Source organism: Eurypyga helias, unplaced genomic scaffold (assembly GCF_000690775.1).
Source record: "Eurypyga helias isolate BGI_N326 unplaced genomic scaffold, ASM69077v1 scaffold32068, whole genome shotgun sequence".
Lineage (NCBI taxonomy): Eukaryota > Metazoa > Chordata > Aves > Eurypygiformes > Eurypygidae > Eurypyga > Eurypyga helias.
The window spans coordinates 26789-46054 of NW_010268113.1; the positions used below are offsets into that span (position 1 = coordinate 26789).

A 19266-nucleotide genomic window follows, 5' to 3' on the forward strand; every position below is an offset into this window, starting at 1 on the left:
TACTTTCAGACAGAGCTGAACTCTTTCAACTGAAGCTTAAAAAAAAAAGTCAATTCAATGCACTGTCAAAAAAATCAACACAAAGGACTAAAGCTTTGGCAGAGTTACAGAAAACTGGAAACTGCTTTGATGGATTGTGGTGACCAACCATAAGCATACATTTCCATTTGCAGGGGGATTATAAATCTCACCCATAATCTTATTCTTGTCCTTTTTTTAATATTCTGCTACTTTTTTTTTTCTTTCAGATGATATTAACTGTGTTTTTGAGCAACAATGAACAGATTTTGACAGAAGTTCCAATTACACCAGAAACAACCTGTCGCGATGTAGTAGAGTTCTGCAAAGAGCCTGGTGAAGGAAGCTGCCATCTGGCTGAAGTATGGCGTGGGAATGGTAAGTGAAACATTCAGTGGGAATTGATTTAAATATGTGTACCAATTATAAAAAAGGTAGGACTGATTTCTCAATATTAATGATTTCAAACTGTACTTTGTTTTTCCCTAGCAAACTTTGATGCAAAGCATGGTAATTTGATATCTGTAGAGATTAATGCAAGTCTTGACTTCTTTTTCCTTCTCTGTTTTCTTCTTCAGTGTGGAGTATTTGATAAAATGTGTGTGTAAGACACGTTAGTGTTCTGTATTTCAGTTTTTCAAATTATGTAAACAAAGTATTCAGTATCTTCATCTTAAAAGAAAAAAAATGGGGGGGTATTTTCACTTCTAGAAGCCATTTATTTCCAGTAGGCAGACGTATGTAGGGTGGAGGGTATTTGAATGACAATACGGAATCTCTGTGATCTTCTCTTACAGTAAATGGGTACAGATCACCACCTGCATTCTTTCCAATCCAGTTTCCTCACTATTAGGCATGTGAACACAACCTGAAACTTAAGAATAGATATAGTTGGGTTTTTTTTCCCTTTTTTATCATGAGTAGCAGATGTTCTGCAGACAGAATTGTGTCAGGATTGTACATAGTATCTCCAGCTACTTCATGAGCATTTCCTCTCAAAGATTTGACAACCTCCCTTGGGGCAGGTTAGTAGTGCCCGTATCCTGTTGGTGTTGCAATTGTTATTTCACAGAATAATGAGGTCGCAGTTCTTTTCAGGGTGTGTCAAAACAGCCCTATTATGGATTCTGTTTCTAGACGGATTCTTGCAATTGGGTGTCGTGCAAGCCCCCAGGTTATAGTATATCAGTGTATGGATATGAGTACAATCAGTGGATGCTGAGGATAACAGGCAGGTTCTTATCCCTCAGTTACTAAGGTCACCCCTGTTCAGGCTGTTTCATTCATCCATTTTATATAAAGACCTATGAGATCATAACTTAATCTTGAATTCTTAGATTTTGCATTGAGGAGTTTTATTTTGGTCAGGGGCTTTTTGTCAAACAGACAAAATTGGCATTATTGAGATGCCTTTGGAGATTTTAAGTATTAGTAATATAGAATATTTTCCTCCTGGAGAAACTATTCCTCCTTTTCTCTAAACTGTTGGAAGACTTTGTAGGGGGAAAAGGTGTTTCAAGATGTCGTTTCCTAACCAGATGGGAACCCACGGAGTTCAGGCAAGAATGAGCAGGGGAGAGGTGAAACAAGTCTTCAGCTGTAGGAGGAGAAATTCAGTTCATACTTAGGAAACTGTCTTTAAGGATAAAACTTACAGGAGGGTTAAAACTTTTTTCAAACTGGAAGTTTAGATTACAGAGGGTCTGCGATGCCAGTGCATCACATAAATTTCTGAAACAGATCTGCAGACTGTGTTTAAGAGCACTCAGATATCCCTAGTATATTCCAATCACTCGCCTCTGAAAGTGTTAACATACATGGTATTATTTGTTCTTCTGCTTTCACAATACTTTGAGGATATACTTCTTGAAAAATGCAGAGAATGTTGTCATTGGCTTCAAAGGGTGACTGGGAACCGTAGCCAGTGATCCACATCATCTTTCTGGGACGCTTAAAATCTCACAAACCTGGCAAGCGCAAGCATGCATTTTCTATAATAACTTCTAAGAATGAGAATATACTTTATCTGTGGATTTAATACATTATTTCTCAAAGTGTTAGACATCTAATGCTAAAAGTTTCTGTGAAGTGGGAAATAAAACTTATCCAGGAAGCTGTGATGGAGAGACTAAGTTTGGGTATCTGCCCTATGAATTATGCATCTTTGATCCCATTATAGTTGATGTCATAGAACATTTTGAACCACGTTGTGCTTTGTCAGTTTGAAGCTTCCTGTTTTTGCACGTATTTCTCATGCTTTAACAGGAGGAAAAAAAACCCACAGAATATTCTTCTTCATTCCTCAGCTATTGCTAATAGCAGTTGGTAAGGAGCTTGAAAGACAGGTGTGATACCAGGAACTTGTGGTATGTTTCAAGAGAGAATGGGTTTCAACCTTTAAATCCACCTGGTACTTAATTACTCACTTCACTTACATCTGGAATGCCCTTCAGCATTTGGTGTTAATTGATCTTCCTGAATTTAGTGGTAACATAGAGGCAAGTGACTGTGAAAAAAGTGGTTATTTACTACAAGTGTACTTCTGCAAACCTGAGGGGCCGAAGATGGGTTCCTGATGTTGCAGTGAATTTCCCCACCACCAGCACAACCCTCTTCAGACATACAGTTTCTTGCTACCTTCTTACCAAGAAGTGAGAAGGTGCCTGCTAGACTTACCTAGCAATTTTTCTATTTGGGAAAAATTCTGGAAGATTATCTTCTGTCCCCTAAAGTCTCTGAACTAAACCATTTAAATATTTTTACACTCTGTGATCTTTAAAAGACTCATGCTGCAGTTTTAGCGGTAATGCTTCTAAACACTTGAAAACTGACCTTACTTTAGGAGTTGAAAAACCTGAAATTCATGTTTTTAAAGTTCCTTTTCAAGAACTGAGTTGAAATAAGCCACTGACCTTATTCTTCTGTGCATAAACACTATTAATGCTTTTTGGAGTTCACTTGAGCGAGGAACATGGAAAAAGGAAAGAAAAGCATCTATTTCTTTAAATCCAGGTGGTGCTGGGTTTTTTGTTGTTGTTGGGGGGTGGTAGTGTTAGGGACATAGGTCAGCTGATGAATATAATTAGCTTGTGGTTTAAATGACCCTTCCCCATGGAAATGAGTTAGATCTAATGGTGGCTAAACTGTTAATCACTATGCCTATTTGACATGACAGATTTTGACAAGGCGCTTAGTTCTATTAAATGCATTGTGAATCAAGCAATGAAAATGTGTTGTTCTTTAAATACTGCCATTAAATATCCCAAGATTATGAAGACATGTATACATTTATGTAGTTCATAAGGCATATAAATCTAGGTAATTTTCATTATAAAAGGTGTATTTGTGATGTGGTTTTCCCAAGCTTTCCCCAAGATATCTGTTACATGTTTAAACCATTTTGTCTTCTCATGTCAAATGGGTTACGTATGAAGTGGATAACAAATTGTTAGCTGCTCTGCATTGTAGGAGATACTGTTGTTTGGGGTTTGGAGGCAGAGAGCATTTTGCTTTTGAAAATAAAGAATGCAAACTCCACTTTTCAGTTTGCATCCAAGCCTGATTTTCTGTAGTAATATTGGTTTGACATGGTAGTGCATGAAGGAAACCTAATTAACTCTCTTCTAGTATAATTTTATTCTGATTGGAAGATATCTTCTAATACTAATAATTGGATCTTAAAAGATCTTAACAAGGAGATTTTCTTACGTTAATGAAAATATTGAAAAATACATACAAGTATAATTATGGAAACAGTGAAAACTGCTTTTGGAATGTATTTTCTTTTTAAATTACTAAATATATAGTGTGCAGCCTCTTAGTAGTAATTGGTTTGGAAGAAATTACTACACTAAGAGAATGTTTTACATTTGTTTGGGAAAAACAAAGAGGCTGCATAGAACTTAGCCTTTGTTCGTTCAAAGAATTGCCAGTAATTCCACATATACTGGAAGTTCAGTCTGGCATAGTGTATTGGAGTGGGACAACCGCCGAAGTTCGTAGGAGATGAAATGTCAATATAATGAAAAGGCTTTTAGTCTGAGTGGAACCCTGGAGGTTCAGGTTGAATGAATTATTTTAATAACAGAACAAAATACCCATCTGGTGTGGGGGGGAGGGGGCAAAGGTGCAAAGACCAGCATTGGGAAAAGGTTGTGATGAAGAATCCTAAATTAAGGTTTCTAAGTGCTGGTATTTTTGGTGTGGTTTTGCAAACCAGTTATGAGCCGCTGTTCAGTGGTGAGCTATGCTATAGTAGCAGGCTAGCTTTTAGGACACTGCAACTATTGTCTGTTGGGGCCTGTTTCTTTAACTTTGCATAAAATATATTGGCTAGATTGAATTGCTACCAAAAAAAGACATTCTGATTCTTAATGAGAGTTTTGTAAAACTTTGCTTAATTTAAAATAGTGGTAATAAATTATTTTTTTTCTTGTACTTTCAGAGCGTCCCATACCCTTTGATCACATGATGTATGACCACCTACAGAAATGGGGTCCCCGCAGGGAAGAGGTGAAATTTTTTCTTCGGCATGAGGAGTCACCAACCGAAAGTAATGAACAGAGTAAGTACACTTATCCTGTAGTCTTGTTACCTAAACATGTTTAAAACATTTCTGAAGCCAGTTGGGTTATCAGTTCTTTCAGTGAACTTCAGTAGATACATGCAATACAACTTATACCAAAGCCATTTTGAACCTTCCTCAGAGGCACATGAATGTCCTCAAATTCCTTTCTCTAGAATAATTTCTACCAGTCTCTTGAGTAATATTTTTGTGGTAAGATCAGTTTCTGTTCTGCTTAATATTGATCCAAATATGTTGGTAGGTATGAGAGGCTTAATGCATTTTTTTTCTTGCTGAGAGAAAATCCCTACATTTTGAGAGGGTGAGATTGTTCTTTTTGACCTTCTGTTTTCTTTCAGTTACCCCAGAGAAAAGACTCAGTAAAACTACTTTATCTCTTGTAGAAACTAAAATCTAGTTTACAGACATCATTGGCAGAGGTGTCAGTGGCTGTACTTTCTCAGTTCTTCATGTAGGTATGTTTAATAGTGGTGATAATTTGCACACTGAAAAATGACTGGTCTGCTTGGTTCTACAGGAAGAAAAAAAAATATTAAGTGGGGCTCTCTTAAAAGACCAGAACAAAAAAAGAAGAATTTCAGTTTTCTGATCTAGCCAGTATAGACTGTACTTAATTTGAGAAGACTTTTGAGCCTGTGCACTACATACTTAATGGCTGTCAGACTCTCTGGAGGATAGGAAAGGTGTCTCAAAGTCAGATGTATATTTGCATGCGCAGATTATCCTTACTCATTCAACTAATCTGACTGCTTCTGACAACCAAGTTTCAAGTCTTGGCTGAGTCCTTACTGCTTTGAGCTGGGATTTCTTTTCGTGTTTCTAAGTGGTTCATGGTTGCTTTGAATGCCAGTAGTAGCAGACCAAATAATGTATGAAGGGTTTTTGTATTAGTCAGATACTTTAAATTTGTATTGCCCAAAAGATGAGTATTTTACAGAGTATGTCAAGAAATTTAAGGTACACCTGAAGCCATGGAGTTTCATTTACAAGGAAAATGTCACTTCTGAACCATGCATGCAAGGCTTTTTAATTAATCATTAACCTATTAATCGATCTGTAGATTAAATTTGTTTATAAGGCATCAGAAAAGCTTCCTCTACTATATTCATTTGTCATGTATTCAACCGAAACTACTGCTTCTTGTGGACACAGAAACACGAAACTTCAGTGGTCACACTCAGTACATTCCCTTTCGTGACATCATTGCCTAAACACAAGACAGAAAAGTAGAGCTGCATGCCTGTACTTCTAACAGATGTAGTCTGTGAAGTGAATACTTTATTACTCCTGACTCCACTGCATACAAAGAATAACCTAATGAGTTGGAAGTAGCAGAATAAAAATTCACAGGTAACAGATTTATATAGAGTTCATGAAAAGAACAGATTCAAGGGTGAAAATCATTTCTGTTGAAAGCTGAACTTTGCACTAAGAGTGACACTTTACTTTCAGGTGGACGTCAAGCACAAAATCAAAGAAATGGCATAAATATACCTGTGGAGAAACGTACAGAGAATGGGGTATGTAATAAATCCTCAAGGTTTTGGATCATATTCCACTGAAATATTTGGTATTTTTAAAAGTTTTGTTTTTCAAGACCTATTACAGTGGGAGTTGTTGGAAAATGTATAGATCTTGTTTGGTTTGGATTTTTTGTTTGTTTCTTTGATATAAAATTGAATGGCAGAATATGTTGGTTTTTTTTTTTCCAGACTACTGTAAATTTTCTGTCTAGAAAGAAATTTACCTTTGTGATGTGAGAAGCCCCAGGACTCTTATTAATTACTGCATTTTCTAATTAGTCTTCCTCTGTCTTATTCATCCTATGTGGAAAAACAAAACAAAACAAAAACCCAGCTATGTTATTCTTTCATGCAAGTATTGTCTGTCCAGACATCTTTTCTTGTTTGATTTGACTTACTGCTATTGATTCATGACATAGCCTGGTATGTTAAAACATGAGAATGTATCTGTGGATTGGGATGCTTTCAGTTGATGGTAGAAAAGGTTGCATGCACCTCAGAGACACCTCTTCGTACGTTTTTTATGCACTTAGTCCATTTCTATGTCTGGTTTTTTCGTTTTGGTTTTTTTTTTTTTCTTTAATAAAATATTACTATGTTTGATAGGACAAGTGGTAATGGGCTTACATTGAAAGCAGGAAGATTTAGATTAGACATCAGGAAGAAGTTCTTCCGAGAGAGGGTGGTGAGGCACTGGAACAGGTTGCCCAGAGAAGCTGTGGATGCCCCATCCCTGGAAGTGTTCAAGGCCAGGCTGGATGAGGCTTTGAGCAACCTGGTCTAGTGGAAGGTGTCCCTGCCCATGGCAGGGGGGGTGGAACTAGATGGTCTTTAAGGGCCCTTCCAACCCAAACCATTCTGTGATTCTATGAGAAGTTTCTAATTTAAAATACATATTACAGAAAATGGTGGTGGCATTCAGTGAACCTTGACTTGAACATTTTCTTTTTTACAAGTGAAAAGTAGTACATCTTTTTCAAAATTACCATGACTTAAAAACCTTCTACTCCTGAGCTGAACCTCACTTTACTTTCTTCTCTCTCTTTTCATCCTCAATACTAACGAGGGCTCTGCAGAGCATATTCAGCTCTTTGCTCAGGGCCATTCTGCTGCCTTCACTGAGGCACTATAGCTATAACTGACTATTTTAAACAATTTTAAATTTCAATAAAAATACTTGAGCTCACCAATTCATGGTTGTATTGTCTCTTAGGAAGCCTGAGAGTTTCTACATATGCATAGGGCTCTTCTTGGGTAAAATATTGCTTAAAAAGTTTAAAAGCAAACAAATTGGGTTTTCAAACTGAGATGTCTTAAAGAAATACAGAACTAAAATGTTAATAATTGTGCAAATTAAACAATTCTGTGTTTGTATATTGCTTTATAATTGGCATTTAAAATTCACTTGCACACACACACACACACTTAAATATGCAGCAACAAAGTTGTCCAGTCAGTTTGCAGCTCTTCACAGCTTGCTTTGTGAATGGCATGTCGGCTCAGTGGAAGGAATGTTTTTCCCTATTCAAAACAGTTAATCGTGTATTGCTTTCTGCGTTCCTTTTTCTGTAGAGAACACTAGCCGATATCCTCTGCTGCACGGCTCTGTTTATCCTGCTTCCATTGTCATATTGACAATGTAGTGAGATCATAGTGCTGTAATGTGCTAGGGGAATGTAACTCTTTCATGACCTCTTCTCATCTATTCCTCCATGTACATAAGTAGCACATAAACTAATTTTGAGACATAGTATCCTTGGAAATTAGGACTGGCATGTGCAGTATACATTACAATCTCACTTCTTGGCAACACTCAGGTTTGTGATAGCATGGCTTTGTATTTCATTCAGTTTGCTGTTAATTTTTATGGGTAAAGCTCAGATACGTTAACTTTATTAACACTGCTACCTGTGTGCCATTCAGTATATTTTTTTTTTTTTAAAAAAAACAATAGCTTGGCCACAAAATCAAAATTTATTAGGGAACTGATCACTTTAAGATGGGCTTTTACCAGGTTTAGGAAGTTACTAAAACACAAAAAAGACTAAAACCTGAAGGGGTTGTAGTACTGTAATTATGGTGGGTTTTATGCCAGAAATGGTACAAATTAGGTTTTGAAAGTGTATTAAATGAAGATATTATTGTTTTTTCAGTTGTACCAAGTTTTAAATCAGAGGGGGAGGGGGAAAAAGAGGTGGCTTCAGGATCAAGGGTTTAATCAGCTTACACTTACGTAATGCATTAGGCTTAATCATTGTTAGTGGCATACCGAACGTTAGACTAGCCCTAAAATTAATACAAACCAATGGAACACTGAAGACCACTCAAGTCTTACCAAATCTGCTGCATTCAGGTATATTTTTATTATGTGCACTGCTTTAATGATGAAATAATAGATTTTTTTACTTAATCTCTGGGTAGAGCTGAAAGTGTGACATGCATAGAAAACTTTAAGATGAATGTTTGCTTGTATGTTTGAATCAGTGTTCTTGGAAAAATAATGGGCAGTCTCTCTGGAGTTCAATTTGAGTAATTCCATTAATTGGTATTTTGTCATCAGCAGTAGGATTTTTTTTTTTTTGTCTTTGAAACTGTATGTTCTTGATCAGCAGTTGTTTAAATAATGGTTAGCTTAAAATCACATTATATAAATGCTTAAGTTTCATTAGATTATCTTCCAAATAAAGATTTAATGTTAAAAATAGGATAGGCTAGGTCTCTTCAACCAGTGAAACGAGCATTGTTGTGAGAAGAGAGCTTACCTGAGAGCCTTGAGTTCTTCATACAAAGTCTAAAGGAAAAACTGTGTGAGATTTTGTAAACTGGCTATTTCTCTTAGTCTGATGTGACCTTTCAGTGAAGTTTTGTTAACTTCCATGAAGGAAAGTTGTTATGCTGTAACTGGGACCTGGTCTCTTTCCACCTCTGCGTTCAGGTAAGTGGAAATAAGACTTACGTAACTCCTCCATACTGCCCTTTGCCAGGGAGATGGGACACACTGTTGAGACCCTTCTCTGAGAATAGCTGCCTCTTCATCCTCTTCCTTTTTTTTTACCTGTGTAACTGAGCCACTTTGGTTTAAACGCAAATTGTAACAAGGGAAATGCTCATTAAATATTGGCAAAAATGATTTCTCCATGAGAGTAACAGACAGTGGGACAGACTGCCCGGAGTCTGTGCAATTTCTAGCTAGCTGAGTAAAGCTCTGACCAATCTGAACTGCTCCGAGCAAGGGATGTTGAACCGGGTGACTTCCAGAGGCTCCTTTCTACCTAAATTATTCTTCGATTCTGTGATCAGTGACCATGAAACAGCGGTCATACAATGCTGGGTCTGTTTGCTTCCGGCTGTTTCAGCATGATCCAAGCTTCGTTCTGTAGAAGCAGCAGCGGTCTGAGCACAGTGGTACAGAGCAAATACAGCCGTAACCACTGGGGGTCAGTGGTAGGCAGCAGAGGGACTGGGAGCCGCCCGTCGTGGAGCAGCTACCAGTCATCAACGGGAAAAGTGGGTCAGAGAGGTACCTCAAGGAAGACCTTGAGAAGAAAGACAGACCTTGAGAAGGAAGACAGAGGACTGACCGGGTGAGAGTTGTCCAAATGAAAACGTAATCAGATAGCAAGAAACTTCTTGGACATGAGAAAACAAGAAAGCAGATGCAGCTGAGGAGGAAAAAAGGATGGGCTACAGGAACGTGATGGGAGTAAAATGTATTGGACTGAATAGAAGTAGAATAGTGTAACGAAGACAGTACTCGTTTGCTGTAGTTGCTTGGTGGTTCTACTTGGTAATTTACTTAGGGAGAATAAAATTTCAGTTTTTGGTCTCCTGAGAGACCTTTCTCTCTTTAACTTACTTTTGCTTTTTCTAGTATGAAATTTGCTCCCCCAGTTTAGAGAGACAAATATCAATAAGCTATTTTCTTGATGTTGACTGACACCATTGCTAAGAAATACAAAGTGGAATCTGATTTTATCTCTCATATTGGAACTCGTGTTAGCTTTAGTGTAAGAGGGACTCCTGTAGAGGAGGAAAACTTCACCATCATCCCAAACTGGAGAATCACACTCCTATAAATTTTCTTAGTCTTGAAGCTGCAACCAGTAGATAAGTTGAGCATTAAAATTTTGTGCTGATTAGACAACAGAACTGACCTTCACTATTACTGTTACAGTGGCTCAATTCAGGCCTTTAGTAAACATTTTACAGCAAGTAGTCCAACTGTTTCAGCTTCAGGAGACTCATACTTTCATTCTGGGGGATTCCTTGGGGAAGTTCCATTAACAGATAGGTTAAAACTTCTACATGTAAGTACATGCAAAGCAGGTTTTAATAGTACTGATTTAACATAGGAGAGCATGTAGTTGCTGACAGAGAGTGGATAGCCATCTGATGCAGTCAGTCTTTATAATGCATTCCATAGTGGCAGTGGTAAAGCTACACTACTTTTGAGTTCCTGTGTATGGCTTGTCAAATTTCAGACTTCAGAAAGATTTACAGGTGGTGCCAAAATCCTTGAGTAGAATTGTATGTTGTTCATTAGTGTTAATCATTTGGTCCATACAAGTGCAATTAGATAAAAAGGCATTAAACATCTAATATACGTTTTGTCATATATTTGTTATGATATGACAATTAAAACAAGTTAAATTTTTAACAGAAGTAGTAACCTTAGGAGAAGAGAAACAAATTATATGTACTTGCTTGAAATTTCTCTTTTGAAAGTTGAAGGATAAAGAGCTTAGAATGGAACAGGAGTTCTTCTTCAAGCCTAAGCTGCAAATTTAATTTAATATAAGCTTGTATTAAGTACTTTCTGTTTGGAACATTTAACAACGTACTTGGATGAGACTGCCATTCATATAAGACTTGTTTAAAATGAACAAGTAACTATGTCAGTCTTGGAAATCTAGATTCTTTCAGGGGTCTCATAGCAGAGTCTAGACAAATAATTCCATTAAAGGCTGACATAAAGAAATTGAAGCAAAAGGAATTCTGCCAGTTTGCAGATACTTTTTGTTTGTTTGTGGGTTTTTTGGTTTGTTTTCCTGAAGAAATTTTCTTGCAGGCTTCCTGGAACATTCTGACCATGTAAAAAAAATGGTAATTAAATAAGATCCAAGTTTTCCTAATTTTCTGCTGCAATTTTGTCTGTTGCTTTTGTTAAGGAGCCAAAAGAGATTGTATCTTCCATTTTTACAGTCAAAGGTGTCCCCTTGTTTAAGACATACATACCTAAAACAGTTTTTACCTGTCAGAGACAGGAGCCCTGCTGCTTCTACAGCAGCCTTCTGCACCGTCAGACTTGTAGCTCAAGCCCTGGCTCAGCTTAATGGAGTTTGGATTCTTCTCAGACTGATTCAGTTCTTCGTTAAGTCTCTCTGAAGCATTTTCCAGACAGCTGGCAGTATCTTGCTCTTCAAAGAATAGAAAAACTAATCCAACTAAAGGATTTAGGGGGGGGAAAAAGAAAAAAAGTAATTAGAAAAATACAGTCTAAAGCTAATTGTAATGCATACAAATAGCTTTTGAATTCTTGATGGACCAGAAATCCCAGTCTCTTCACGCCTCGGTAAAGGATAGTTATGTGGGATAACATCTCTACAAGACTAATTACTATGTGATCTCTTAGACAGGGCTTCTCCAAAACTGTAGGGAATTGGAATGGTCCTGACCTCATGCCTCGCTCTGAGGCCTCCTGTGAACTGTTTATGCAGATTCACATCATTCTTGGATGTGGAATTTCATGAACAGTGTTTTGACATGTCCTGTGCAATCTCAAATATATTTTAATCCGTAATGGGCGAAGTTACTAGACACTTAACATTCTATGAGAATAATTTGATAGGTTTCATCACACTTAGTCTGTGATCATTTTCCTGCTATAATTTTAATTATGATAGCATTAGTTTGATTAACACTAGCTCTTAATATCTGACTTCATTTGTTTTGAGGAGTCTAGAGACAGTTTGTCTAATTGGGAACAGGAAACACTCTTGGAACCCACTTGGAACATTGCGAAAGGACTGTTTTCCTCCACATATTCTCCATGTATTTATATAGTTTTTAATCTCTGTCACTCTAAATCCCAAATATCTATCTAGATGGGTATGGATATGAGAGATACAGTATACAGACTTCTAGTATCGCAGACACACACACACTCACTTGTAGTATACAGACTTTGTAGTTCTGCTGCTCTTCTGGGCATCAAAGATAGTTCTGCTCAACAAGTTAAGGGAACAGAGATGCGCTCTTCTAGTCCATAAGAGCAAACAGGTGGCTTCCCACTTTGCAGAGGAGGAAAGAATTAAACTGCATCATTTACTTAATCTACATCTTTAGTTCCCACTTGTACAGGTCTGACTTTGCTTTTCCTCAGGCACGGCTTTGCAGTTTTTCAGCAATATTTAGTTGCAGGTGTCCATGGAAGGAGGAGGATGAGAATTCCTGTCTGCTTGTTTGTTTAACCCCTAACTAAGGTACTTATTTCATATACTTGTTTTGTGACCATGGAGCGATGCAATCCGATCTTTTCCCTAGGTTTCTAACTAACTGGAGCATGTGGAGAATCGCCTCCAGTTGTCACTGCACATAGAGAACCCGAGTTGCTTGGGTCTGCTGTAAAGGTAGCATAGTTCAGAATAAATCAGTGCTTCAGCTGAGGTACAACATTATACACATTAGCTCATGAAGTAAACGTTACTTAAAGGATTCATTTGTTATTTTTCATGCAGTGTTGCTGTGCTTTCCCGGTCCTTACACAGGCACTGTAAACTTCAGTGCCAGTGTCACAGTTGGATCCTTTTGCAGTCATATTAATATCGTTTTTTGTTAAGCCAAATATTTTAATATTAAGTTGTTGTAAGGAAGATGGGACTTGTCCTGTACTTTGTTTCTGTAGTTCCTTACAGGAGACGGATTAGGAAATGCACTGTGTCAGTGCAGAGCTCTGAGAGCTTAACTGTGGAAGCTTGAGAGTTTAGACAGCTCCTCTGTCTCTCTGAGCAGCTTTCAGTTCTGAGCAGGAGACTTTTCTGGTACTTACAAGGTCTACTATTCCTTTTCAGGCCACCCTTAGAGTTTTCTTTTATGTAGCTGTGTCATTTAAAGATTAGTTTCCTCTCACCTTTTCCACAGTCTCTGTGGTTTTTCTTGTGCAGTATGGCTGTGGCCTCCTTTCTCTGACACACCTTTCCGTGTTCACTGACTTGGTTCATTAAGTTTCGTGTCCATCTAGCCTGTGGCCACTCTGCATACTTATTTCCCACCCGTATGTTTTTCCCAGGCAAGCAAACCTTTCCATTTCTCTATTGTCTCTGCAGCTGCCTCCAGATCCAATTGTTGTTAGGTTTGTTCCCCCTGCAGTCTTCCTCAGATCAAAGCAGAGAAAATGAAAGTCCCTCTGGCTAATTTAGGAGCAAGGGAGTTGAACTTGTTTTTCTTCTCTTATTCCTACTGGATGATCTTACTGTACAGCTCATACCTTTTCTTGCTTGCTCAAAATAAGCCTGTTCTTTATGCAGCCGGAATATTCACTGTATTATGCTTGGACATACAGTTCTTCAGTGTCCTTATGGAGACCCATTTGGCTGGATCTCTTGTGTAAGTGCACTGAATCATGCTTGAATTACTTTCTTGAAAGAACGAAGAGAGGGTGAACTTGCATGTCATACGTGAGTTTGATAAGGTAAATTACAGCTCTTTGGTTTTTTTATCTTCCACAATACCATAATTTTCAGATACATAAAAAATTATTAATGGGGTTGAATATTTTCTTTAATGTTTAATACTTAAAAATCCTTGTGTCTAGGTTTTGGCTTGCTGCAGTATTCTCTGACTTGCAGCTTCTCGATTTGTGCTATTACATGTTTTAGCTTTATTGCTGGCTCATATATTCATCTTACTGCATGCAAGATTTAAGAAAAAGCTGAAATACATAGGGAAAAGCCTATAGCAAACACTGGGAAGGTTATTTGCATAGAATTGTGGTATCTCTTCTGACTGTACTGTTTGCTTTTTATCTTTGGCAGTCTGTGTTAAAAAAAATGCTTTCTTAAATTTCATGTGGTAGGGATTTCTGTCACTTTAAACAGTAAAATTAAATACAAAAAGTAATGATTTTACTGATGGGTTTGGTATTCAGTTTTTGCACTGAGTTGGTTATAATGCAAAAATACAAATGGAACAAATATTTTATATGTTTTGAAAGCTAAACTGTCTGTATTCTTATATTTTCAGTTTAACTGTGAAAGAAGCATGTATTGCTCAACGTTTTCCATTGAATATGAAAAGTGCAATGAATCAAGCTGATTGTAGTTGACAGCTGGCTTGATCTTGCCGTGATTAGGTCTTTTACTGCTGGCGAAATCCACTAGCCCTTTCCGTTAGCTGATTGTTGATGAATGCAGACAGACAGACTTTCATATTGATAGAAGAATCTGGGGAACCCTTTATTTCACAATAAGATTAAAAATATCCTACCTCCTATTGATTGCACTGAGCCAAAGAGCCATGCAGGAGCTCCTAAGGTGTGTACAGTTGTTGATTTGTCTTGTTCACAGCAAACAGTTAAACAATTAGTGTAGGCAGAATATAACCGAAATATGGAGTTGAAGTGTGTTGAAGCAAGGCGAGTGTTTACAGCTGATGGGCAGTGCTGCAAAATAAAGATGTGCTCTCTTACAATTACATGGGAAAATAGTCAACAGGTAATCAATTACTTTTAAAAATTTGTTAGTTTTGCACTTTGGTGGATGTGTTAAGAGCTGTATAGGTTTTGCACTTTAAATGATTGTGGGTTTCGTTGTCATATGACAGGAATGCAGACCACTTTAGATTTTGTAACTACTACTATGAATTGAAATTCTTAGTTAATCAGGTTTTGTTAGATGCATTTGCTAGCATTTGTAAGTTTTAAGACCTTATCAGAAGCTCATTACTTCAAAATGTCACGGTCAACTTTTGCTTGTAACAACTTAGATTTTATGAGAATTGCAAGTCCTGTGCTGAGTTTTACAACATATCTTTCAATAACAGGATACTTATTTTTAGTACTTCTGTGTTTTGGAAATGTTTTATTATCCTGTTCTCATGCAGACAATATTACATCACCACAGAAAAACTTCATATTGAAACAATTACTTAAGGGAAAAGGAAACGCACATTTGAGGCTAAACATGTTATTCAGGCTAATAAGTGCATCTTAGGCTAGCTAAGTCTGGCTATCAGAATAAGATTTTGCTATTATACAAGACCCAGAAAAATACAGGTCCAAGATTTTTTTTTTTAAAGGAACTTGGACGGGATGTTTTCCACATGTATTGTAACATGTCTATTACTCAAAATTACTCTGGGTATAAGGATTGCTGTTGTAAACAGGACTGAAGTTTGCACAACTGATCTGTTGTTTCTATAAGAATGCGTAATTTCTTCTAAGGTAATTTACTTTTGTTAGGAGAATGAGGTTGACGTTTTGATTCAAATCAGCTACTGGGTGTTTTAGCCCACACCAAAATTAATATAAACATGCTTAAGATTTCTGTGGCTGTTCAGTGTCTGCAAGGACAAGGAAGAAAGTCATATTAAATAAACAAGTTCCAGATACGACTTTCCTATATTGTAGCAGTGATTTATAAGCAGTTTATTTCACATGTAGCAGATGTTCAATATATGCTTAAATCCATTTCTAATTTTAAAAATCTATTTTAACATTGTTTTGATTTTTTTAAGTTTTGCCTTTTCTTAGCTGTTCTGTGCAAAATAGAGGACAGTCTCACTTGTGAGATTTCTAAGAACCCAATAAGGGAAAACAGAAAATCTGGAGTCTGTCACTTATGCTGAATAGACTTTAAACATTTTATTATATAGAGTGATGTATTAGCATCGGCAGTTTGGAGGAATTGCTAACAAGGTATTGTAGTTTATGAGAGATGGTACAATTTTATCAAGTAGAGATAATATGAGATGTTTCAGTAAGTTGTGATACAGCTGAAGCACATTTATTCTAAGAAAGAGTTACTGTATTTGCACAAATAAACCAACACTTTCATTATAAATTTCTGAGTAAAGTTACCAGATTCTGTTTGTAATACTAATTTAAAGATTATTTGATTATCAGGAGATAGCACAGACAATGTATATTTTCCCTCAATTCCCAGTATTCTGGCTGCCTTTTTCTGGGGTTAATTAGCTTGTTCATTGCTATTAAGCTAAATTTAAAATGGATTTCTGCTATTGGCATACTTCTGACCCAATTAAAAAAAGTGTAAAGCAGAGCTGTGGATGAAGCCATTAAACTGGAAATTGTGTCATCCATGTCAAGATCAGCAAAACCTCTTACTTTAGTTTAAATAAACCCAGATATTTTCCTTTGTCTTTTTATAGTCTTATATATGAGTTTTCACACAACATTTTCAAGTTGTTTTTGTTGTGCATGGCACTGGGATCAGGTTTTATGGAAAATGTGGTCGAAAACTCTGAAATTAGGTGATATGTAGGGTTAATATGTTTCAGACATGTGAGTAAGTAAGAATTAATAATCTTCAGTACATGCTCTATCCTGTGTTGTCAGCTCATGGTCCTCAGGTAGCACAAGGAGGGCACATACATTTCTTACAAGACCTATTTGATACAGAACTGGTATAATGAACTCCCATACCTTCCATCTGTTTTCCCCATCACTGCTGTTGTGCTGAGGGCAAGTACCCAAAGTGTGTGCTGGCTATTCTTAACCAGCAACCTTTAGAGCTTTGTTGCCATCTGGGCTAGTTAGAGCATCCCCTAAACTCTAACTTTGAATGAGGCTTAAGGCAGGAAAGTGTGAGTGATGGGTTTCTGCTGCTCATGTCCCAGTTCACTTGGGAGAATTAGGACATCTTTTGCTAGATTCAGCAGGCAAAGAAAGCTGTTCTTTCTTTCCTGCTCTGGCGGTTTGGTAGGTGTGCAGTCACAGCTGTCGCCCTTCCTTAGCTGTCAGTGTGGCAGAGGAGGAAATTGCAGGGATAACCCACTGTGGTGAGACCTCCTGGGTTTCAGGAGGCTGAGAATTGTCAGAGCCCTGATCCCAGTCTAAAATTCACTGGCTGGGGAGTGCTCTGACCTACCCCTGTTTGTTTCATGGTTGTCAGTCTGCTTTGTTGTGGGAAAATGCTTGTTCATATAATATGCTTCATTTGTCCACATACTTGAATACCTAGTCCCAGGCCTGTCAGTTCAGCGTTTGACATGTAACTATCTAGATTTCTGGGGTTTTGACAGCTCTACAAAGGTAAATTTTTAGTCTGGAGGTAAGTTTCATATTCCCTCATTTTCCCTAGAAAGGAACAGCAGCTTAAAACTGCTATAGATTATGGAAACCATGTGTCTTTTAGTACGTGCAATGAAACCAAAATATTTACTTTGTGTTTCCATGTAGGTATTTTAAGTCTCAGGAGCGACTTGCAGTACCTTTTTGGCCTTTGCTGTCCTCCCCTATTAGGCTGATGAAGATGATGTGTTTTCTTTTTGCCATGGCAGAGTTGCGTGCTTCGTTGAGGACTCCCATGTGGAGGAGTAAATTCTTTAAATCATGGCCCCAAAGGAGTTGTTTTCTTCGATCCCTCTCCCCCTCTCTCTCCCCCCTCCTCTAATTCAGTACTGATGGTGTCCTCCTCCTGTGTTCTTTGGGCGGGTTGTGCTTTTGTTCCTGTGGTGGGTGTGTGCCCCGTTGTCTCTAGCCTTTGATATGCTAGTGTTTTTTCAACCCTGGTAAAGAGTTTTTTCTTTTTTTTTTTTTTTTTTTTTTCCCACCTTTATTCTGGCTGAAGATATGGTTACCTTTAGCATCACAGATGTTTTTGGGAGGGGAGGTACGGAGGACTTTAGAGAAGGTTTGCCTTTTTTTTTGAAGCTAAAATGGCCATTTAGCTAAAACATTCCTGATGTGTACTACGGTTTTAGAGTGGCAGCCTATGTCAAGAACAAGCAGCATAGCCAGGTTGCGGGTGGGATATATGCTGCATTATCTTCAGTAGCTGCTCTGTATTGGCCTGTCAGTAAATTAATAGGTCATTGAAAGTAATGGGACACAAGCAGAAAACCTTTCTGGGTAGTCTGTTCGGCCAGGGTCAGAACCAGCCGTTCTGGGTTCCAGGGCAGAAGCCAAGAGGCAGACTTTCTCACCTGCCTGCGTGCTGGTTGACTGCATTTTATCTAGGATGTGTTGAACCTTGGCAGTTGGTGGTTGAACCTCCGAATCATCTCTGCCTGTGACGAGAGGGAAGGGTGGACCCAAGTCCTTAAAGAGAAGTAGTAAATGAGGAATTAAGGATAGCGGTGATGGAGGTGAGTGATAGGAAAAAGACTAAAAAACATGTGAGAGAGACTTCACTGAACATGATTCATACATGCATAGGAGAAGGTGGAGCTTGGCTAGTTTCAGGAGGCTTGAGGTGCCTGAGCCCTACACTTCCTAGTGCAGGGCATTGGGAAGGGAGCTGAAGGATTGTGTGGGAGCTGGGTGTGAACACCTATCTTAAAAAGAGGGAAGGAATAGATAAGGGAAGTTAATGACATGGTGGCTCTTGCAAACCTAGAAAAAGATCCGAAGAGATAACGTGCAGGAAATGATTGGTAAATTCCTGTACTGCTCTGGTTTTCATTTTCAATTAATTGGTTACATTATGCTTTACACGGGCTGTTTGAGCAGCTGGGCGTTGCCAAGCCTCAACATGAGGTTGCCAGTCATTAGGGTGGCCTGTAAAGTTTTTGAATATTTGTGTTGCTTTGAAGGTCTTATTTCTGGAATCGGTGTGGGTTTGCTATAGGTTTCATTGTTGTTTTCAAAGTAACCTTCTGTTCTTACTAGTGCAGACTTACAACCCGATCCAAAATAAGTGTCTTCGTGGCTTAGACATGGAGGCAAAGAAATGCATAAAACCAAACCACATCCTAATTATCATCTTTTAAAATATAATCTATTTCAAAAGGTCAGTCTCGTGGGGTTTTCATTTTAATGTTGACATAATTAGATTCCTCTCAAAAGATAGTTTTTGATGGGAGTAAAGGCAAAAAACCACTGGAATCTGTCCTTATTGTTTAGATGTCTTGACTACAATACATTCTGCTTGACGAAGAAATATTTTGAGTTCAGGTGAAATT

General features: G+C 37.8%; 1 protein-coding gene across 1 annotated transcript in view; it reads left to right on the forward strand.

Annotated features, from left to right (window-relative positions):
* The first annotated feature begins 248 nt into the window (after positions 1-248).
* Positions 249-19266, forward strand: part of PPP1R13B (protein phosphatase 1, regulatory subunit 13B) — a 42487-nt gene continuing 23469 nt past the window's right edge. Inside the window, exons 1-3 of the mRNA XM_010157651.1 lie at positions 249-396; positions 4463-4582; positions 6056-6123. Of these exons, the coding sequence (XP_010155953.1) occupies positions 249-396; positions 4463-4582; positions 6056-6123 (336 nt within the window). The remainder of the gene's footprint in view (positions 397-4462; positions 4583-6055; positions 6124-19266) is intronic.